This window comes from Argiope bruennichi, chromosome 8 (genome assembly GCF_947563725.1).
Source record: "Argiope bruennichi chromosome 8, qqArgBrue1.1, whole genome shotgun sequence".
Taxonomy (NCBI): domain Eukaryota; kingdom Metazoa; phylum Arthropoda; class Arachnida; order Araneae; family Araneidae; genus Argiope; species Argiope bruennichi.
In genome coordinates, this window is record NC_079158.1 from 13,743,251 (window position 1) to 13,768,433 (window position 25,183).

General features: G+C 28.4%; 1 protein-coding gene across 5 annotated transcripts in view; it reads left to right on the top strand.

Annotated features, from left to right (window-relative positions):
- The first annotated feature begins 2,326 nt into the window (after positions 1-2,326).
- LOC129980881 (protein madd-4-like) overlaps positions 2,327-25,183 on the top strand; it is a 323,844-nt gene continuing 300,987 nt past the window's right edge. For all 5 annotated transcript variants that reach the window (XR_008785271.1, XR_008785272.1, XM_056091332.1 and 2 more), the window contains exon 1: positions 2,327-3,433. Coding sequence is in view for 3 of the 5 variants with exons in the window: in XM_056091332.1 (XP_055947307.1) it covers positions 3,377-3,433 (57 nt within the window). In the remaining 2 variants the exon portion in view is untranslated. The remainder of the gene's footprint in view (positions 3,434-25,183) is intronic.

Below are 25,183 nucleotides of genomic sequence, written 5' to 3' on the forward strand. Positions count from 1 at the left end.
TTTTTGGCGAGAAAGTTAGTTTTTAATTAATAATTAAAATTCTAATTAAAAATTCGAAAAAAGAAACCCCAGGTGCACATTCCCAACCTCCAAGGTATACATGTACCAAATTTGGTAGCTTTATGTCAAACGGTCTGGCCTGTAGAGCGCCAACACACACACACACACACACACACACATTGAGCTTTATTATAAGTATAGATATAGCATATATTCCACATAACTAAAGAAAGCATTATTTTTTTATACAAACTAGTTGATACATTGTCCAGGATTAAAATCCTTTCATGCATGATATTTTTAACCCGAAAACTACTTTTGTGTAAAATTATATAAAATGCAAAAACTTTTTTATCGTCTGAAACGGTTTTCTAAATTAAAATTTAAGCTGTTAGTTCATTCAGACAATTTTTAAAAATCGACGATATTTGGTTTATTAAATAATTTATTAAAATATTTTTATATTATTATTGCAAATTGTGTTACCGAATTCTGAAATATAAATATAGTTACATTTGAAATATGAGAAAGAACATTTAGAAACAATTGATTAAATAGTTAATTTTTTATTTATAAAGAACCATGGAAAAAAAAAACCGAAATCAATAGTTGATACTGAAACAAAATGTTAAGTCTTATCTTAAAAGTTTTCTTTGAGAATTTTGCTAACGTGTAATGGCAACAATTCATATGCATTCTTGTTCTTTAACAATAAAAAAATATTTTATTTGTTCGCGAATACTTTAGTTTCTTCATTTTCGTTTAAATTTGAGCTATGGACTGACGTTTTTTATTAATATGTTGTTACTTACATGACCAATTTAAAACGAATAAAAAATTGGCAAATATTATGTATAAAAATAAACGAAAAATTTAAAAATATACTATGATTATAGTAAATCATATAGCTGCCTAGCAATGAAATGATTATAAATTTTCTTATTTCAAAATCATCAACATTAAATTTTTAAAAAGTTAATAGCAATTTCCCCTTCAATTGCTATTAACTTTTAAAATGCACAGAAAAGAAATTGGTGTCGTTGAAGCGATAAAATGTTGAATTTTAAAATGATGCAAAAATTTCTTCTAAAGGAAAAATACTTTTTTCTGGAATAATTGTGGATTAAATGCAAAAATGTCTGATTTCTAATTAATTGAATATTTAATTAATTTTTGTACTGCGGTGGACATTATTCTTTGTCTTGTTTCAAATAATAAGGGTGCAAAACTTGAATGAATTCGGCCCATTTGTTTTAGAGAAGATATGGAATACATACATCCGCAAGACTTTTATTTATATTAGACGAAATCGATGGTGAAGAAAAAGAGCACCCTCTGTGTTGCCCTTTTTTCACTTTGAACTGGTTACTCATATTTAGAAATTCTTCGCAGCAAAATATTTTACAGTTAAGTTTCTTTCTTTTATTTTTCAGCTTGAGTATAAATAGTTTTATGTTACAATCTGCGACTGAAAACATTGCAATGATAAATAAATTATGGAAAATGATAAATGAAAAGAATTATAAAAAAATGAGCCATAACATTGCGTCACAAAATCATCAAACATTCAACATAATTCGTAAAGCTAAGAAAAATTGCAACTCGAAAGAGGAATCGAATTTTCTATTTAATAAGGGTAATGGCAGTTTTCCGAAAAGCCAGAGTAGGTACCTGACTATCTAATCTAATTAATCTAATCTAAATTATTAAACTAACTGCCATATAAATAAAATTGCAAAAAATACAAATTCTTAGAATTACGAAATAGGATAATGTTAACATTTTGTCAAGTATTATTTGATCAAATTTCTACGATTTCATTAAGATTATTTAGCGATTTATAAATATTGAGCATTTACTTAAATAATATTAAATACGAGCCTGAAAAAAATACGTTTAACAGTAAATAATATAAAGTATATGAGTCATAAAAAAATTTACGTTACCGCAAAGTTACTAAAATAAAAAAAGAACCTAAAATAAGTTATCAATATATTGATTAAATTAAAAATATAATGCTAAATTCATTACTTATTGCAAGGAGAACCTCATAATATTCCCTGCTTGTGTCCGCAAAATGTCCCCTAAATCCGTCACTGATTAAGTAGAGACTGAGAAAATTAAATGCGTTAGAAAACCCCGCGCTGCGAATTCAGTAACCGAAAATTACGCGATCTTTCTTTTCAAATACAACCCTGTGAAAGTTAGAACCGAATTGACGATTCTTGGCGAGCTTGGCGACTGGAATTACTTGCGAATAGTAACCCTGAACGTAAGAACCTGTGCGCCTGAATCCAAAGCTCTAGGGTTTCTAAACCACGTGAAACGTAGATATCACTATCTTCTATTCTTACAATGATCACAGAACGAATGAAACGTCTCTCAGATACACGGTGGTGAACGCTTGCACTGATACGTGCATTCGATATCTCAGGATTATTCTGTAGTCTGAATTGAAGATGCTGGTTTTCCGTTTGGGACGAATTCAAACTTTTTAGAGAAAGTTTTTGGAAAAGTTTAATGAAAACTTTTTGTTCCAGAAGCATCGAAAAATTTAATTCTCCGGAAAGAGTAGAGGCTTTTCAGACTCGTGCTTTCTGACTTATTATCCTCGAGGAGAGAGCGAACTTTGTTGAAGTAAAAATCTTTCTAATTATTTCCAAATAGTGCAGAATTCTCCTTAAACTATTTCATATTGGAAAATCCAGACAGAACTTAGAATTTTCGACTTGCTCTGAAATTAGAATTAGGACTAATAAGAATTTGTGTCGTGTTTCACTGTAAAAGGAATTTTCCCGCATCAACAGGTATTCTTCCACATACACTTAGAAAAAGTTTTGCTTTCCTCTATTTTTCGTCGGAATTACTATGATGATCTTTGAAAACGAAAGTAATTGACGTAGCTGAAAGATTTTATAACCTCGGAAAACTTTGGATAAGAAAATAGTGTGTTCTTACTTGCTAGCTAAATCATCTAGAGAATTTTTCAGAAATTTATGTTTTTCGACCTCACACCACACAAATATAATGGAAAATTCTACTTCCCTACTTCAACTAAAAATTTCGTGTAATGGACATAGCTTATGCTATAATGATTGCTTGATGCTTATTTTCTAAGAATAAGACATAGTAAGACTCGACGTCTCTGAAAATTATATTTCGTCATTTTGAACTTAAATTTACATTTAATAAAGAATATAAGACGAAAACATTTAAGTACTTCAAATAAGTTTTGATTGGAAATTGAAATTTTAAAAAGAAAAAGAGAAGGTTTCTCATTGATCCAGAAACTTCTACCAGTTGTTCGAGAACTGATATAGACTTCGACACGAAAAACCGAACAATCACTGGCCGAATTTGAGAATAACCTCGGGTGATGTCAAAAATGACAGCGAAAACGATGATAATCTGGCTTATCGCCTCAGCATTATCGGTAAGTAAATGTTTTCCAAACTTCTAGTACGGTTGCAAAAAATATAGTTTTTGTTGATTACCACGTGATATTGCGTTGCTAAGGGCAACTTCGATGGCTTACCTTTTACACATTCATTCTTAAAGCTTTCTTCTTTTAGTTTTCTTCGGTTCCCGAAAGATAAGATAGATTACTACCTGCGTTTTTGCACGTTTATTTCTCAAAATATCCGCAAAGGGTCGTTAAAAGTAATGTACTGAAAAAAAAATATATTTATTTCGTGTTCACAATATTTTTTTCTTCTTATTTGAATTGCCAAAAAAGAAATTGGATTTGTCAATAAAATAATGTATAAATCCGATATCATTATGGAAATTTATTTTAATTCCAAATGATATTTTCTAGAAAGCAGATCGCATTTCTCTTATTGCATCATATTTGTTCATCTATTAGATTGATTATATAATTGAAAAGCGATATATTGATTCCTTAATTGTACAAATGTGTTTATTTAAAATTTAATTCAAAAATACTCATTGTGAAGGCTTTTCAGCTGTGGTGCTACTTTAAACTTGACTCGGCCATGATCAAACCGTAAATCGAATATTATGTAAATTGTATAGAAATACATTATTTATTTCCATAGTTTAGAAGTCTGATAAAAATTAATATATGAATGTATAAATTCAATATGAAAAATGTTTCGAAAAAAGAATGTAAATGATGTACATCGATATTCTGATATGGAATCTATATCTCATTTAATGTTGCAAAAATCTTTAAGAAATAATTAGTAAATGCTTAACTTTTAATTCTTTTAAATAAAATCCTTGACATTCTGTAGAAACTTGAATTCGCTGGCTTCAAGTAGGTTTTTTTTTTTTTCTTTTTTTCTTTTTTACAATTTTTTGCAGTATTCTGCTAAAATTTTATGTCAATGTAAATGGTGTACACTTAATTTTATAAATTTCTTTTTCGTTCAAGCTCAATAAATTTTTTTTTTTTTTTTAATTTTCAGTTGTTTTACTGTGCCAAAATATAATTTTTTGGATCAGGCTTCTATAATATAAAAGCAAAAATTATTTTTCTTTTATAAAAAGGCCTTTTTTTAAAATGTAATACAGTTTTTGTTAATGTACGCATTTAGCCCCAGATTGGAAAAACCAAGGTCATAATGGACACCAAAAACTAAGTGATTATATTAATTACCCATGAATTCTCAAAACTGCCCGATTGTTAAAACACGTTAATGAAAGAAACCCCATATATAGCTTTCTTAAACATATATTTTGTGTTTTTCCAGTAATTTGCTATAAAAATAATAAAATTATTATAAAAATTATTTTAAATTAAACTCTTTGGTATAAAGTTAATAGTGGGTCTTTACTTCGAATCCTTTATTATAAATATCCTCGTAATTTTGGTTTCCGTAATTTTTAACTTCTCTGAATCTTATTAAATTAAAATAATTTCGTTGCAGATATTGCAAAATTTGCAGATTAGTTAAAGTAACGAGTATGAAATATGGGAATATGAATGCTTCAATAAGATTTAATTGCTTGAAATCATAGTGGTTACTAGTTACTGTAGTGAAAATTTGTAGTCCCGTTATCTGCTAGTTAAATCTCTGTGCTAAGGAATATTTTGACAGAAACGCCCGTTACCATAAATTGCAGTTAGGATTTTATGGAACTTCTGGCTTCATTTTAAGCCGAAGGATCTTCTTAATGTATCAAAAGTACTATAGAACGTCGGCGGCGAGGGCATTAGAAATCTCGGATTTCTAGTTTCATTTACGAAATGGCGCATTAATATTAATGTTGAAGAGTAATAACTTGAAATCTGATGCAGTAATAACTTGAAACTTTGTTCTCTGAAATAACAACAATTTCCAATTTTTCATTTCATATTTTACTAATCCGCATATTATACTGATGTGGATTCTTTTTGGTAGTTCTTGCACATTTAGTGTGTTCTTAATCTGGTTCTCAGATAGTGCAATATAATATATATATTATAATATAGCAATAAATTAAATAAAATAAAAAAGGGGGGAAATGACAAAATGATGCCAACCCAGATACCAAAATATTGCATAATATTGTATTATTCATTATTCAACAACATTATACAATATTGAGATATTGTTTTATTTCATGCAAAATTTAACAAAATATATGTTTACTGGGGAAATAACATGTATTCAGTAGCAGACTGCCAAATTAGGCAGCTACTTAGTCTCAGAAAGAAGGAGGGGTGGGGCGCAGGCAGTTTGATTAAAAATGTAATTGCAAAATATATAAATTTGAAGAAAATTCAGAATTCTGTTAATTATTAAATATTGACTGCAATAAAGTTAAATTAAGTTATTGAAGCCCTATTAAACAAAATGAAATTTAGTAATTATTTATAGTATATTTGGATTATAATTATCCAATTAATTGCCTATGTTTTATTTGATAAGTTGCAAAAACTAAAAATTTATTTTATTTGTTTGAAGTCACTGTTTCCTATAATCTATTTGATTACTAGTTTAGTGACTAGTTTGTTCTATTTGCTTTTCTAGCTGCTGAACCGTTAAAGTGGAATGCTTTTTCTTTAAATGTTTTTATCCAAATAAAACAATTTTTTAATCTTCATTTTCCCAAAATCAGTCGACATAATGGTTTGATTGAACAATAAAATTAGTTTAAATTTCATTTGATGATACAAATACTTTTATTAATTAGTTTTTCATTTAAAAAAAATATTTAAATTAGAGAAAAATTACATAGAAATTTGACTTTGATATCATTAAAAAGAAAATATTGAGTTTTAAGATATTTTAAAATATTTGTAATACGATTATGTTTGTGGAATTTCCAAACTTGCTTAATTTTAATTAACTTTGGACTTTGAAAAGTTGCTATTGTAATTCCTTTTGTTTCGAAGCCGATGCCAACGAATTTATTCAATATTGGACAAAAATTGTAGAGTTGCGTAAGGGACATAAAAATTAACATTCCTTATTATATCTAGATTTGAAATATATTTCGCATAAATCTTTAGATGAATGATATTAAATATTTGCGGTGTTTCTTAAAATAGAACATATTTTTAAAGCGTTTACTTTTTTTTATAGAACGCTTCCAAAATATTAGAAACTTTATAATCATGATTGAAATAGTTTCGTTTTACAATCGGAATATTTTTGAAGTAAAAAAACGAATTGGGAAACAAATTTTTAACATTTCATTGGTCAGTAGGTATGAATATCGATAGCACGATTCTACTCTTGAAATATACTTAATGTAACAATATTTAAATGCTGACATATTATCTGTAAATTGTAATGCATCAGAGTCAAGTCAGGGCAAACCATTTAAAATAAAACTCCTTAATCAAGCTCATAGTGTATATTGGGTAGCATTTATTACATGATTTTTGAAACTTTTAATCAGATTTTAATTTAAAAATTTCTATTTTAATCGAATAATCGAAATTTTAATGACTTCCTCAACTTCAGAGCATAAATCTCATTAGAAGCATTTTTAAACCACTTTAGAATTTAAAATGTTGTCTTTTCAGTAATATCAATTTCATCTCAGTACAATTTTAATACATTTCAAAAAAATAATTTCGCCTTGATTTCCATAATTTTGCATTTGTACTCATGCGCATTGAGGTAAAAGTGTAAAAAATATTTTTTGTGGACACGTTACCATTTTGGGAATAAAAAGCTCAAAGGAAAATATACTGAAAACGAAAGCTTTTACTGAATGGAGACCTTTTAAAATATTAACTAGATGAAAAATAATTTCTATCAGGATATTGTTCTTTTTTTTACATTTTTTATGTAAACTGTAAAATTTTACAATCATCACTCATGAATGCAATAGCTAATTTAATTAAAAACATCAAATTGAACTTCAAACTGTATTATGTTACGATGTTTTGAATTTGAAATTCAAATTTTCTTCCTTTTTTTATTAAAAGAAAAAGTGAAAAGAGTATAAAAAAGATTTAGTTTGTCAATGAACTGAATGAAGAAATCTCGTTTAAAATAACAACTGGTGAACGATTTTTTTTAATGATATTTCAATGCATGATAGTATTCATTATCGTGCGCTGCATATTTAGATGTTTACGGAATGAAAGGAAGTTATTTTCTTCATTTATTCTGGAAAGTCTAAATGAGTATTCCCGCTTCCGAGAATGGTGAATTTTGAAATACGCACACTGAATTCTAAAATTTTCCGTTTCCACAAGTAATCGCAACAATGCTTTTCCAAATAATATAATAAAAAATCGCAATTTTCAACTTTAAAATGGTATGGTTAAATATTCTATTTCGTTGAAATCTTGTGAAGGAATAATCAATTTCTATGGGAATTTTGGGGGAAAAGAATAAAAATTATTTTACTCAAATCTTTTTCTTATAAAATAACTTATTGCCTGGAACTTGCACATTAATTCATCAACCCAACATTCTTAATATAATTTTGTAAGGTCAGTGTTTATTCTACATGACATCAATTCGCGTTAATCTATTTGGCATTTTTAAAATAAAGAACTAATTGTTTAAGTATAGTTAAGATTAAATAACGGAATGTTTTGTATATAAATGTTCGAATGCTATTTGAAGTCAGATTTGGCATTTCTCAACCGTGGTCATTTGACGAGGACGATAACTTTGCCGAAAGCGCACGTTTTCAAATTTTCATTAAAAATTATGTTGAAAATATATGACATTCAGGGCATATCAAGTCCAGAAACACGGCCAAACATTGTTCAAGTCGGGTTTCGAATTGTGGAATATCTGATCCCTGAAGCCAAAATCTTATTGTAACACAACTAACATAAAAAAACAACAACAGATTATTAAACTCGTTTAATGAATTATTGACTGTTTGAAGAGCCATTTCATTGAATTGATGCAAATAAGTACTATAATTAGGCTAATTAAAGTGTGTGATGGCCCGGATTAATTAGGACAATTTCCAATTTTTGATTGTTTGTGGCGGATTGGAAATGGCTCCAGAATAACAATATTTTAATAGTTGGGAGGGATAATTCTTTTTTACTTCAATTTTTAGAATCAGTTTCAGTTAACTTACATTTTAAAAAGTTGGTTATTTAATCGTTTTTAAAATGAAATATTTATTTTAAAGCGCAATTTCAAATTTTCTTTGACATTTAATTGAATTTCGGGAAATATTTTTCCCTGTCCGTGAGAAAAATTAGAAATTCGGGATAATTTAGTCTTATTATTTAACTTTTAATTTTTAGTTAATGTTAATTGAATCTTCCGACAGATTATCTTGCTCCTATTTAAACTTTACTCATTTTCTAATCGTACTTATTTTCTAATCGAAAAACAATTGCTCTGCAAAACATGTGCATTTCCATGTCTGAATTATACGCCATAAAACTTTATGACTATTTAATTGAATCTACAGACATTCTGCGAATCATATCTGTAAAATAGTAATATAAAATAATATTAATGTCAAATAGCTATTGAACGAATATATGATTTATTCATAATTGTGATTTAAAAGAAATTCAAATATCTTACAATATACAATACACTCTAGAGTATCCAGTTCACGACTATCCGGTTTCCATACTATCCGGCCTAATTTTTTATCAATTAAATGAAGAAAGCAAGGCGTTGCATTGGCAAAATTGCCATGGCAGTGGAAGCTGGCGTCTACTACGATACTCCTACGTGTCGTATGCAAAATACAAGTTGCGTCAGGAAAAGAGCAGCGTTCTGCTCGTTGTTCATTGTTTCGTCTGTATGTATCGGACCTCGGTTGTTCCCACTATTCCTGAATATAACTGCACAGTACGTACAGTATTCGCAAATTCACATTCTACGTGGTTTGACACAAATGGAGGGTTTAATACTCACTAAGAAAGTATGTGCTATAACACTGAGTTTTGGTATAAAAGCTTTAACCCTGGTATTGGTGGGCAAAGAAATGAATTCATAGAACTCTGGCCTATCTGGCTTTTTTGCTATCCGGCCTGCCCTTCCGTCACATTTGAAATCATGATGTCCCTCAATTTCATAAACTCTACCATTGAGACAAAATCTGACATTTAAAAAAGAATCAATTTCTTTCATTGAATTTCATCTTCAAACATTTTAAGGGTTAAAAGTTTATTATTGATCTTAAATTATTGATTTTGTCTGTGCTTAAATCCTTCGGAAGTTTTCTTTCAGTCTTATAAAGCAAAATAGAATAGCGGCATGTTAAATCCTTCTCTGAAGATAACATTTTATTGAAGATCGAATCAGACGAAATTTATTTCTCAATAATAGATGCTGTTACTTCATGTCTTTAAAAGCACAAAAGAGAATTTTCAAGGATATTAGTTTTATCAACAGATTTGTCATTATTTTTTTTTTATGTCTAATGATTAAATCATTGCAGTGGTAGAAATATTCATAAAAACTACTTACAAAATTATTCTAAACAAAAAAGTAAAGAAATAGATGGACATTTTTTAACTTAGTACCCTTAATCCATTAGATACCTAAATTATTATTTCACGTTTTAAAAAATTACATTAATATTATAATAACATGAATGAAAGATGAATATTATTGCATAATTGAAACATAAATTGAAACAATGATTTTGATTGTTGAATTAGAATGTATTAATTCGTTTCTAACTAGAATTAATTCCAAGGTTTCAGTTAGAAAAAGTTTTTGTGATTTTTTTTTTATATAATAGTTACTATACGATTGAAACTATAAGTAAATTGATGCAAATAAAAAAGGTAAAGTGAAAATACTAAATATTGAGTTAAATAAATTTCTTTTAATACCAAAAAAATGGACAGAAAAATTATTCAGATGAATTTTGGAAATTTATAATCTTTGAGTCTTATGAAGGTAGAACTTTTTAAAAGATGTTGCATTATTCATCGAAAGAGATTCAAAAATATTTCCTTCCTTCTTTTGTGTGCGATTTTGATATGAATATTTCAGACTATTTCTAACTGCATAATTTAATGATCTATCATTAAAAACGCATCTGTTTAAATAAATAAAAAGTTTTCTTTTGTTAAATGAGGATGGTTTTGTTTCCTAAGTTTGGGATCATAAAGTAATTTCATATTTATTACATTCAGATTCAAACTATATTTATAAGAAATGTGGAATGTTTTTATTTAAAGAAGGCATCTTTAATAATGTGCATAATTTTATTGGTTGGGGAATTTTTTTTCTTACTGAGGAATTATATGCACTTTATGATACGATAGTTTTGATTAATGTTCTTTTAACAACTAGCTGGAAAGAGACAATAAATTACTGTCTAATTCATATCATATGAATGAATGAATCTGTGATTTCATTTTTTTTAAGAAATGGAGTATGAAAGTGCTGTTTGAAATACAATAAATCATCTTGAATGCAAATGCTCGAACATTCACTGTAATAAGAAAATCAAAATTAATAACTTATAAAACCAGTGGTACTAGTCTCTCCAAAACTTTAATGCATACTCTCTAATAACCTTGTCGTGCCAGCATGGGGTACCATTGTCATGACATATTTTTGGCGTGATTTTAGCATTTTTATTGAATATATCGGGTCATCCTTGGCTAGTTATTTGGCGATTAATAGTATTCACAAATTGAATCTTTGTTGTAGACAGGGTTTTTCAACCGATTGAAACAAAAATTTAACACAAAACTGCACTTAAAATCAAGAAATCCCATAACACGTTTAAATATTTCTGAAAGTAAAGATAAACAGACCCATTATTAGATTTCGCTCAAAATTTGACAGGTGTCTAGAGTTACTACAGTTACAGCTATGTAGCAAATTTTATTTATCTAGCTCTCTTCGTTTTGTAATTATCGTGTTAACTTATATTCGAATTGTAGGATCGAATGGACGTCCTCTAAACAGATTTTACTCAAAATATGGTAGAAATCTGCTAATTTGGTGTAAAGACTTCATACCAAATTTCAATCGTCTAGCTTAAAGCGCTTTTGAGGTATCTTTGAACAAACAGACAGACGGTCATTTTCTGAAAATATGTTTAAGTACCTTGATTAAGCATTTAACTTATTAATTGAATTATAATTATGAAATTTTATAATTAAAACATATCCTTCTAAAAACATTATCGTCTAAAAATGTTTTCATTAACTAATAACTCTAATTAATAATGCTGTTCATATAAAATATTGAAATAAAGAAAAATCTACTTATAAGTCAATAATATAATAAATTAATTTTCACGAAACAAATATATTAATTAAGATATTAATAGAATTACCTACTAACGTAAAAATTGCGAATTCTCGTATATATTCTTTTCAATTAGCCATCTTTCTAATGTAAACTATCCTTTAAATAAGAGTTATATTTTTAAATTAACCGAAGTCGCAATCATAAAGTCTAAGTAGTCTCGTTTATCGTATGGCACATAAGTTTGTCTTAAGATTTTCTTTCTATTAGATGCTCAATGACTTTCAAAATAAAATTGGTACATATGTGTTTCATAAAGCAATAAGTGACTTTCTTTCTGTTAAATGCGCAATGAATTTTAAAATTAAATTGGTGTATTTGCGTTTCATAAAGCATTAAGTGACTTCCCATCTGTTAAATGCCCAATAAATTTCGAAATTAAATTGGTTCATAAAACATAAATATGTGTGTCATAAAACATAAGACTCCAAATTCCATTGTATATCTTACAGGAGGAAAAGCATTTAGACAAAGATTAGACATACATAGATAAGTTAGTCCTATTATTATGACGCTAGAACAATTAGCTAATTAATTGACGATTATGAAGATAAAAAATGGCACTTTAAATTTAGATAAATCAGAATAAATATAAATATAAAATTTATGAAGAATTTTTTAATTAAACCCTTACTATTAATTTTAATTAATAAATCAACGGCAGTTTGCTAACTAAGCGATTTAGATAATAAATGTAAAACAGATTAATAGATTTACAGTGATTAATGAAAAAAAAAAGAATGATCGACGACGGAATAAAAAGAAAGGTTGCTCTGCTTTCTTTTATGAAAAAGTAGATTTTCATTTGATTTATATATAATGCTGAGTCTAAAAGTTTAAACAGTCGTTTCCGAATAGTTTTTTTTTTCTCAGGTAGCAAGTGATATGATTCTTAAATTGTTGACAGCCAGTGTTTTTTTTTTCTTTTTTTTTTCCCGACATGAAAAAATTTTCTTCTGGAAAGAATCGAGACGAAAGAATTGCAACCGTTTTTAGATATCGTGAGAAAGTGAAATATGAGAAAAAATTTCTAGACTTTATTTTTGCTTGAAATTGGTTTTCCAATCCAAAAGTTTCCAACTTTTATTTTCCTTAGAATGACGATCTTTATACCTTGGACCGTTCCCTAATGGCATATTATTTGAAATTCTTTTTTGAAATTCAGAATTATATTAACGAAATTATGTATAAGATATTTTCTATTGATCAAATATAGTTTATAGAAAATTTCGCTACATAAACGACTTCATTTGCATTGTGTAAAATAAACAAATTTCAATATATATTTTGATAATGGATATGCAGGTGGCTTAGAATATATTTTATTTGCAGATTGACATAAATCATTTCCGCAAGCTTAACTATTCGTTTATTTTCTGGTAGACTTAGACGGATAGACAAAAACAGATTTTGCGCAAAATTGAACATATTTCAACATTTTTCTGTTGAAAGATGACATTCCATATTTTATTCTTCTGAGAACTATCATGGTGGATTCACTGATGGATATAATTTCAAAATTATCTTTTTCAGACTTGAGGAGGTCTAAAACATAATGTTTATCAAAATTTTGAATTTTTTACAGCTGTAATACTTTTTTATTTTTATAAGGGAACTTAAGTAAATTTCTAGAGAAATTAAAAAGCAAATCCCAAACAAAATTAGAAAGTTTTTAGAAATATCATTGTGGCGAATTGTTTCTATTCTTCATTTATAGCATAAATCCATTCATTCTAAAATTTGAAAGCTGCATTAAATTCTAATTAGTGTATAAATAGCTATTTTTATCCTTTTGTTTCATTTCTCTGCTCCTTTACATGTTATTTTTTCATAATATGTTAATCACAAATATAATAAAATTGTAAAATAACTTTCATAAACAGTTTTACAGTTCCACAGTTTTTTTTAGATTATTAGTCTCTTTCCAACTTTTCGTTCCTTTTCTTTTTTTTATGACCGTTTGTTAGGAATAGAAGAAAACAATTTATCCGGGTTTCTCAAAAGAAAATAAGCCTTGTTCAATCTGAAAATGGAAATATATGGTTTCGTAAATTCTAATTTGTTTTATTACATATAAAAAATTTTCTTAAATTCTTTTGTTGTAATTCATCTTTTTGCCCCTAAGTTATATTAAAAGTTAATTGCATAAATTGTCGTATATGGAATTAACATTCCCAAAGTATCTATCAAAAATTTGTATTCAGAGAAAGGGTGTTCCCAAAACCTTTTCACCTATTTTTTTAAAAATTTGTTTTACGAGTGAACGTCTTGCATAGATTTGATATGCAATTGTTACGAAATATTGCGAATATAAAATCCTTTGATAAGAATTTAGTATTCTAACTTGTAATTCCTGGTGTCTTTTTTTTTTGGCGAATAATTCTTGGCATAGGATTAATAGAATCCGAAAATCGAATTTGTGTTTTGAAAGAGTTTTTCTCAACCAATTGAAACCAAAACTTAACACGTGATTACAATGATAGTCACAAAATAAAATTGTCTTCTTTAAAAGAGTTAATATTTTGAACTTTAAAAGAATGCAAATATGATTTATGTTCAATATTATTCTCCTAAGGTTTTAAGAAGAATGATAATATTTTGATTAATTTTCGTATTAATTAAAAATCTAGTTAAAATTTTGCAAACTTTTTCTACTTTCTCATATACGAAATACAGAGAAAATATTGTAACCGTCAATAAATTAGAATTCGAAATTTTGACGAATTTCCACGTTTTACACATCCCTAAGTTTGAAAAATATATTTTTGGAAAGTGTCTGTCTGCCTGTCTGTCTGTGACAAAGATAGCTCAAAAATGCTTTGAGACAAATGAAATTTGGTATATGGTCTTTATACCAAATTTCCAAACTTTTATCCAATTGTGAGTCTATCCAAATCTATTCAGAGAAGATTTGTCTTGCTGTTTGTAAGGATGAAAATGAAAGCTACAAAGCGAAGAGAACTAGATGTGTAAAATTCGGTTCATAGATTTGATATTTATAATATAAACACCTATCAAATTGTAAACCAAATACAAACAAGATTTTGATCGTCTGTCGGTCTGTACTTTCAGAATCCTGTAAATACTGAAAAATGCAGTGACAAATATCAAATTTGATATGTGATTCTGTGTCAGATATGTGCTTCAGTAGATTGGGGGGGGGGAGACACATCTAAAAACCATCTTTTTTGGAGAGTATGCTACAAAGTTTTGTGGTAACATTCTCGCTGGTTTAATGAAAACATATTAGCCATGAAGAAACTAAATGTGAGATGTTGGATTCTGTACATAATAATTTTCACTTCACTATTACTATTTACGAAATGTGTTAACCTAAAAATATTGTCACCCATAAATGTGACTATTAATGATTCTGACTTTTTATTTCATTATTTAGCATAACTTCAGAACTCCTTTCTATAGACTGCGATAAAAGTTGATAAATATATTTCCGTCTGGCTGTGATAAATAAATGAATTATTTGCGAATTTTAACTGTTAATGATACACTTAAAGCTATATCAAAATTTGAAGAAAAGGTCCGCAAAATTAATAATGCGCATTTGATTTTAATAATTCGCTCCCTCATCGTTACGAAGTACGATGTTTGTCTTTTGACTAAGATAGTATTGTGAATAATGGATGACCCGAGTGTAAGCCGTAAACTTCGAGTTATACACCACCTGATGATTAATTAGTCTTATTTGGAAAACACGAAGCCTAGTCGTCTGTCATAACAGGTTGTTTACTTTCGTCTGGATAGCTTTCTGGAAGACTTCCTGATTTTTCTCCTGAATAATAGCCATATGAACCATTTTCGTATAGAAACGTCTGTCAAAGAAACGCCTTTTCCCATATCAAAACAGAAGCAAGTGATGGTGGCCGCCTACCCAAATATCTTTTATTCCCTCATTGAATACAACTCATATGATCTATTTTGTGTTGAATTAATAATGCTTGAAAGAATACTGTGAATGTTTTTGGGTATATTCTTTAAGATATATGAATCGAAGAATAACTTTTTTTTAATAAACTTTTGAAAAGATTTTTGTTAATGTAATAATTATTTTCTAATTTTTAAATTAAAATTCATTGTTATAAATAATATAGAATTTTGAAAAAAAATTTTCAAATTCGCTACCAGGTGGCATCACTTGTATGAATTCAAAAATTCAATTATATTAATTGATTAATTGAATAATTAGGTTCTAGAAGTATTGTATTGTTATTAAAAGTACACCATTATGCAAAACTTCAAAACTAAAGAAGTAACTGAAAAATCGATTATGAGTTTCCATTTTTATAAACACGAAAAAGTCCAATGAAATAAAGGTGTGCGGTTAAATTCTAAAAGTAAAAAAAATGAAACACTAATATTTGTCCTGTTTTCTATCTAATTTTAATTTTTTATTGTGTTTAACATCAAAAGTCAAATATTATTTTTTAAAAATATTAATAAGTATAAAATAAAGTTCATGCGAAATGTACCATGTTAACTCTTAAATCATAAAAGTATAGAGGATATTTTTGTACGAGAGTTGTTCCATTCGTTTTTATCAGTGACAGATTCATTTTTTCCGCTCAGATTAAACACATTTTTAATTTATTTTTTAATAAATGCTAAAAGTTTTCTAAAAAGTACGTTTTATAATTTGATTTGTATGAAAGCCTGACATAATATTTTAAGTTGCAGGGAGAAAAAACATTCTACATAAAATTGCATCTGACATATATAAGTGAAGTGTGATAAGTTTATTTGAATATATTAACATACCTAACTTTGAGATGTGAATGAAGATTATGTTAAACTATCACTTCAGACCAGTTTCCTTAACTGTTTTCAATTATTAGCTATAATGCGTTTTCGAGTGATGTCATACAGAAAAAAAAGTGTCATAACAAATTAAAGTGAGACTCATCTGTCGTGCCTCATCCAAATGTTCAACGTATCTTCCTCCCTGTTATTCCTTCTATTAAAATATGACCATTACTTTCACCGAAATCGAACAAATTTATCCTTTACAAATGTTTCATCCGATAAATTTTGTATTCCCCCCCCCTTGTTTTGCGCTCTATTCTTGTTATAAAGAAAAACAACTATGCTAATATTAGGATTCTACTTTCACAAATTTTAGGATTTTTTTTTGTTTCTTTTTGAGGTAATTTACTGCACTTGTATCCACTGCAAAATTCATTTTAAAATGTAAAGAGATTCTCTAACATTTTTTGAACGTTTTTGGAATTCGTAAATAATTATTGCCTTACGACTTCTTTCTTCCTACAATTCCTGAAATATCTAAAATATTTTATGTAATTTCGCCATTTCATCTTTAACGAGTTTCATTTCTTATTGTCGTATAAAGGTTTAAAGAATATTACTCATTGACTTATTTCTGTGGGATATTTAAAATAAATGAGCACACTTTTTTCTTTCAATTTTTAATTCAATCAAAAGAAAATAATGTAATTATTGAAATTTGTCACTCATTCTGTATTTAGGCAGTATATAAATCGTTTTTATTTATACAATCAGTTCCCCTTGTGTATATGATTCTAATATATTTTTTGTTTGGTTCGCTTTTCTGTGATTGGTTAATCCACGTTTTATATTATTATTGTGATTGGTTTGAAGTAGCAGCTGTGGTGTGGGGTTTTTTTTATATAGAATTTCATGGAGTTCTGGTTCAATTTTTCATTTTTGTCAAGATTTCTTTATTCAAGTCATGGCGGAAGCAGAACGACGTATAGAGTGCTAAGCAAAAATGATGAAAGAACGAGCGCGAAAACGAAATTCGATCTTGCATAGTTTTAGAAGGAATTTGCAGACCCCAGCGCTTGCTTCCGTGGGAAAATTACAAGTCCACTCAACTCTAAAGTTAAAGTTACAATAATATTGAAGTTCGACCAAATAGTTAATTATTTTAGCAGCGTAGCTAATTTGAATATATTATATACATATATACATGTTGTAGTTAAAGCTCGAAAGCCTTTAATGTGCAGATTACCTAGCTAATCTTCAAATTAACGGATGTATTCCGTTGAAGTGCGGAATCAAAAGTTTTCTGCAGTTTAACTAGGTAATGCGCTTATTAGCGACTTCCCTATCGTTAAAGTTTGCTTTTTTCAGTTCCTTTTTCTACTTCTTTCTGAGCAGAGCTTCAAAAAATGTGACTGCAAGTCTAAATGTACCACAAATAGGTATGCTTGTCGCAAAAACCAGTTGCTGTGTAACTCAAAGTGTCCCCAATATTGAAATTGCACTAATAACTAAGCATAATTTTATTTCGCAAATTCACTTCCTTAATTATAATAATATGTTAAATCGTTTGATTCTTTGAATTATAGCTTTTCATTTGTTTGACGATTGATTCTATCAACTTGAATCAATGTTGGTGTTTACTTGATTGCATTAACTTGATTCTTTAGATGTCGAAAAATAAATAAAGAACATTTACTTTAATCACACAGAAACTTTGCTTCAGCAAATATCTTATTTTCACTTTAACGTATCTGCACATCTGTTTCTGCACTTTAGCTATAACATGTACAATATGTAAAGAAAGAATTATTGAAGAAGACAAAAATTGCTTTAGTTATAATCATATAATTAATAATTTAATTTCAAAAGGGGAAAAGTATTCAGTGTTGTTACTATTCATTTTTTTATTTTAACTGGAAATGTATCTCGAAAAATCTATACTTCTCATTTTAATGCTGTTTTTTTCATTGGATGCAGCCCCCAGCGCCTGCATTTCTTATTCTGCTTCAAGTTTTCCACAGTTCTCACATATTAAAACTTGTACATCTGTTAGTGTTTTCTATTATTGTCACGATGATAGACGGATTCTGAGCAGCGCGATTAATAGACTGGAAGGAAAAAAGGAGACCTGGAAGAAAAAGAATATTCATTAAAACAAACAAGCTTCAAAGTCACGTATTTTTAGTTTTCATGTTGCTTATTATTAGAGTTCCGGAAGTGAGAAGAATTTTTCATCTGGAGGGTCCTGATACGAATTCCAATTATTAGATTTAGAAGATATTTCTTTCTGCTTCTGTTGCTCCCTTAGTTTTCTGTTTTTTTTTTTTTTTAGAAAATTGAGAGGAATTGAATGGCCAAGAAATTTCATTTTTAGTGTTTAAGATTGTCGGGCCTTTAAATTTCGAAGAATGGTGTTAGGGCAGATTTTAAATGTTCACGGCAAAATGTGCTGCCATTACTAACATTTCCAAAGATTAAATCCTCATTCCAGTAATCTCTTATTTTTCAGATCGTTTTACTTCTGGTACCTCAGAATACTGGAATGCCCGAATTTCTCTTTCAAGCACCCACCTCCCCTTCAAAAACTGCAATGGCACACGTTCTTAAGTGACTATTTACACAAAAATTACACAGGCCGCGATGACCTGGTGGTAAGGTCTGGGCTTCGGATAAGCGAGTCTGGTGCACGTTAAATCCCCGTTCAAACGTCCACCCGCTGGTGTTGTGTGGAAGTGTAGATGAGTATCTGTTCAGATGTCGTCCTCGTCATCTGACCGCGGTTCAAAATGACGAGATCTGTCCCAAAATAGCCCTAGTGTTCCTTTAAAACGGGACGTTAATGTAACTAAACCAAATTACACAAAACTCACCGAATGAGGACGTTTATTCAAAATAAAATGCCTTAAAAAACATTAAAAAATTGTTTTCATAAATTATTCTAATGTTAAACCCATGGTTGTAATTATTATCGCCAAAATTTAAAATTTTGATTTCTGTAGAATATTTAGGCATTTTTTTAGAATGTCTGAAACTGGCTATTAATAAGCGGTTAATATTTTATATTTCCTTGGAATTTTACGACAAACCCGCGAAGAATGAAATACCCTTCTGGTTCTTTTCTAATATCACGTGAATTTTAAGTGCAAAATTCTTGAATGTTAAGCTTCAACTCAGAATTTGAGATTTGTGCTTTTTATGAGAAAACCAAAATATACGATTTTATTTACATTTGCTCAACAAAAATTAATTTTGTAGAGTGATACTGCATGAAAAAATGAAGTGTTGTAGTTAGTCACAGTCAGTGCACACATGCACATACAACTGCGAAACCAAGTCCTTTTTGGCTACAAACCTAAAGTACATAGGTCTTACTGCGTCTTTTTTTTTTTTACCCCAATATGTTTTAAATGCAAAGGGGCAATTAGAAAAATAATGTAAAGTATTCAAACGAAGCAAAAACATGAAGCAAATTAACTTTTACTAGAAAAAGAATGTTTGCTTATTTCTTTCCATGACTCAAATCTTGTTTTATTTCTTAATAGTTAAACGCATTCACACTTATATAACCAAGAACTGATTTGCATTATTTCAATGTCTAATGATGCTGGAAAACTATCACGAAACTACTAGTGAAATCGTTTGTTAAAAAAAAAAAAAAAAAAAAAAAAAAAAAACTTTAAGCTCCAAAAGGCTTTCTTTTTTTTTTATTGTTTATTTCTTTTTTATGTTTATTGTTTCGTCGATATTTTACTTTTTCTTTCTCTTTTTTTACGTGCTTAAATATTTTACAAGAAATTGTGAATCAAATTTTGGTAATTTACATAATAACAATGCATTATTTGAATCTACAACGTAATACCATTAAGAGTATAAGTTAAATAAAAAAAAATATTTAAAAAACGTACCTGAATACGGAATTATTCAGATTGAATTATTGGATGCAGAAATAAGCAAATTTAAGTACAGAGATGAAAAAATATCTTCTTACAAATATTTTTTACTAATAAACCGTTTAATTTGAACCAGATAAAACTTGCACTTATCTGCAAAAAAAAAAAAAAAAAATAAATAAAAAAAAATAAACATCATTTTTTTATGGATGTTTTTATAGGTGCTATTTTAATTTACCTCTAATTTAAGAAGTGGTAGTTTTTAATTTCATCAATATTTATTTGGGAGATTAAAAAGTCTTAATCACAGCATTATTTTTCTTTGAAACTTTTAATTTCTGACATATATTAAATAAACTGATTGTTTCCTGGACCGGCGTCCTGGTCTAGGGGTAGCGCGTCTTTCCGGTGATCCGGGCGGCGTCCCGGGTTCGAGTCCTGATTCGGGCATAGTTGTTATTTGCCTATCTTCTTTCTGAGATGTGCGAAAGAGATCCCGTGTGAAAAGGGGTTGTGCAAGCAAGTGTGTGAATGTCTTCTTCATATGAGCTAGAAGTCAGACTTCTGCCCTTACCCTCAGCAGCTGCTGCAGAAACTCGGCATAAATCGCTGATGTCGTAAGTAACAACAACATTGTGCCATGGAACATTGACTACATAATAAAATACCAACGTTGTCAACGTTTAGAAGTCATTATAAGCAATGACTTCGAAACTTTTAAAAAACAACAATTTAAGAAGATTTGATGAAGCTTAAATATTTTTACGACAGTTTTCTTTTAATTTACTAGCTTTTAATAAATTTTATTAAAATCGTTAAAATATTATTTTCATATGTGATGGAGAACATTGACTTCACTTTGAAAGGATCATGATTTTAATTCGCAATCCGCCAAGTGTGCTTTTTTTCCTTAAGCTATAGTTGCAAAGAATGTCTTCAATTTCATGAAATATGAAAATAAACTCCGTTAAATAAATAAATTTAAAAAAAGCTCTGGATCTGAAATCTTATACGCTCTCTCTTTATTACTTCAAATATCGAATGCTTTGTTCACACATATTTTTTGTTCTTTCATAGCTTTAAATAAATTGTAATTAAATTTTCACTAATTTGTTTCTTACCACGATTCATTGTTCCTATTCTTGTATTTTAGCATTGTAATGGTCTTGAAAATATAATATTCATTATAGTGTAAAATTAATGCAGACATCATAACTAAAAAAAAAACTGTCAAAGGTTGAAGTAACAATGTCTGTGCTCGGAATCAATGGAAATGTTTAAATGTACTGAAGTGTCATATTTCATAAAGCAAATTCATATGTCCATATATCTCCTTATATATGGGCATATGAATTATATTCTTTTTTTATAACTTGAACAAATATATGTTTTATGCAGGGAGGTTTCAGCTGCAGTTCCATTTAATTCCAAGACCCCACACTAAAAGTGGGCGGTGTGGTTGAAAAACACTGTAAAAGATAGGCGTTGCCTTTTCTGCTGCTTTTGTTTGAGTTTCCATAAAATCCATTCTCCAATAAGACGCTTGCCCCATCAAGTGATGTTCTTTGCTCATCAATTAGGTCCCTTTACAGAGGCTCAGAATTTTCCTCTAACTTTTTTTTACTGGAATTAAAAAAATGTAATGACCAGAATGCAGCTGCGGTGACAAGATTTCTAAGAACAGTAAATAGTCAGGTTTACAAACGTCGTATAATCTTGACCTTAAAATGCGCTAATGTTACAGCATCAAACTCTGAATCTTCCAAAAATTCCCGCACGTTCTTAGCAGCATTGAATTTAGCAATGTCTTTTTCTATCACAAGAGACCTTTTTCTTCCCAATGGACAGATGCGTATCGTCACAAATTTTGATGAATGGGACTTTTAAGGGTGACTGGGAAACTAGTTTATGCACCACATCCATTTATTTAGCGTCTTGATTATATCAGGTCGCTCCGTTCTAAAGCATTTCTGTCTAGAAACGTTATCCTGATCTTACGCGTTTTGATTCATTTAGTGGCTTTATCTGCGTGCTTGACTCATATAACAGAGGGATACTTTCCATCAAAAAGAGACATTGTCTGCGATAGTGAGGTATTACATAAAATGTCACTGAAGATGAATTATGTTAATTTTATCTACATTCAAAAATAATATGTATTTTTTTTGACAAATGCAATATGAAATTAATTTGTGCCATAATGACCGAGTTTAGAATAAAGGTAACTTTTATGAAAGTTAAATAACCGATTTCATTCTAAGCCTTTTTCTAAAAATTTGGCACAAGTTTATGAATAAGTTTAGGATATTTACACCATTTGTTTGAATCTTTAAAAATTCTCATCGGCGTTTTTATGCAATTTTTCAGGGTTAAAATCATTATTCATTTGAGGGGAAATAAAAATAAATAAAATATCTTTAAAAACATAGAAATAGTTCATTTTTAAAATTATTCATTCGTTGCTCATATAGCTATTTAAGCCCAATTCTACACTCTCCAGTCTAAGTTAAAAGCAGAAATACATAAAGAAATTTATTCAAAAACATCGCTATCTCGTAAACAACAAATATTCCTTCAGAAAGTTGTTATTGCATATGAACTTTCAACTAAGTTTGATTTCATTAAAATTCCTAAGGAATTTTATTTTGAGTAAGATATGTGAAGTAATTAAAATTTGTTAGATTTAATTAGCGCAAGATTTTAAAAAAAAGTAAGTTATATATTTTCATAAAATTTTATTTTAATATTTTCTCCCTTCTACTATAGATACTTTCAATTTATGTTTGTGGACTTTTCATGTAAAATTGCTGCATTATACTGGATTAACGAGAAACGCTTTATTCATTTTATATAAATTTGTAAACTAATTATTTTTAATTCTAAGCCCTTTTATAAACATTTATTTACATACTTTTATATATTTATATGAATAGAAGATATTTTCAAAAAGTTATCGACTGTGCACATTAAAAAAAACTATTTTTGTTTCAAAATTATCTTCTACTACTGATTCAAAAATTAATTATTTGAATACAATGGACTTTATATTCTCGCTTTTTAGAGGTTATGCTATTTCATATTATAAACAAAATTATAGCATAGATATCTATTTCGAAGCTGACTATGGATTAAGCCTTAGGTCTATTTATGAAAGAAACTAATAATTTGTTTAGCTAATATTTCCTGATTCATGTTTATTCTCGAATCAGAATCCTTTCTGACGCAATTTCTGAACAATAATTCGTGAGATTTATTGTTTTGGAATATACAAATTTCAGCTGACAGAAAAATGAAATAAGTAATACAAAATAAGCAATAATGAGACAGATTTTTAAAAAGTGTTATGTGATGTAATAATGTTTTATAAAAAACATTTAAATGGTGACTAACAGTAAAATCATTCAGGTTAAAAAAACTGGGTTAGTAGAATTTTTTCGAAGTAATTTTTTATTTCAAAATTGGGAAAAAATATCGTTTTAGAAGCTACAGAATCAATTATTTAGAATTATCCTGCTAATTTATTTGCCAGTTTTCACTGTACTTGCAATATATTTCCTACTTATTCCTTATTTTCTGTTCCTTATTTTCATTATTCCTTATTTATTCCTTATTTTTGAATATTATTCTCAAAACAAAGCTCCAATATATCAGAGAATGTATAAGCTATCGTTTAGTTTTCTAACTATTTTCGGACATTTGTTTGTTTTTTTAGTTACATACTAAATGAAATCAACCTCTCTAAACCAACTATTCAAAAATATTTCTTTAAATTTTGGTCTCCATGGCTTTTTATGGTATATCTTTAAAATCAAGTGAGTTTTGAATATATCAAATAGAACTGACATAAAATGCTTTCAGTCTACCTGTTTTTAGAGCGAAATTTAATGGAGTTTAGCCACTAGACGTTCACTGAGAGCTAAGCAAGCCTAGTTATTCAGAGAAAATCCCATTTTAATGATGATAGTTAAAAGCAGAGCAATGAATCAGAAAAGTCTTGATTTTTTTTCTGGTCTCGAATTTTAAATTTACGACATCGTAATTTCAAATCTCGTGTCAAATAAATACTTGAGTTTTGTCGTAAATTCTGCCATGAATTCGAGATAGTTAAATTTTAGTGAATTGCCTACTCTAGTGTTTTCTTTACATTGTTAATAATCTAAAAGTTTGTGTGTTTACACTTCTTTGGAATTTTTTTTTTAAATTCTTGATAAAAGTAAGACTTAAATGATTTTAATGAAAAAAATTAAATTGTGATCAAATTCATTTCACTAAAATTCTTGAATTGTTGTTCTATTATCTATTTGGTTACATTTAAATTGATTTAAATAAAGCATTATCACTAAATTTTTTAAGTAATAATAACCATATTTTTTGTCACATTTATTAAATATACTTGATGTACATTAACGTTACATCCTCTTCTGTTTATATTTCTAGAGGAATAAATACTAACTGTTAATCTTCATTTGAGAAGAATCGTGTAATGAAAAATGTAGTAAAATTATTCCCAGTATTTTCATCTTTATATAAAAATTATCCTCGTTTTTCAAAATTAATTATTTCTTTAATTACTTGAATTCATACTTCGCATTAACTTCTGAGTTTTGTGCTGCCTTCCCACGATTCTCAGAGTTAATGTATTTTAAATTAAATATTACCTAGATTAAATTTAGGGAAATCTCCTTTTTAAAACTACGATTCCACACCTTTGCTTGCTTTCTGTATTTAAAAGTGGTGCGTGTTTTCTTATTTTGGCTATAATGACGGTATTTTCAAAGCATCTAAAGGTTGACCCTGTTGTCTAATTAGCATGAAGAAAAATAAATTATTTCTTTAAAACTTTAGGAAAAAGTTTCATATATATAT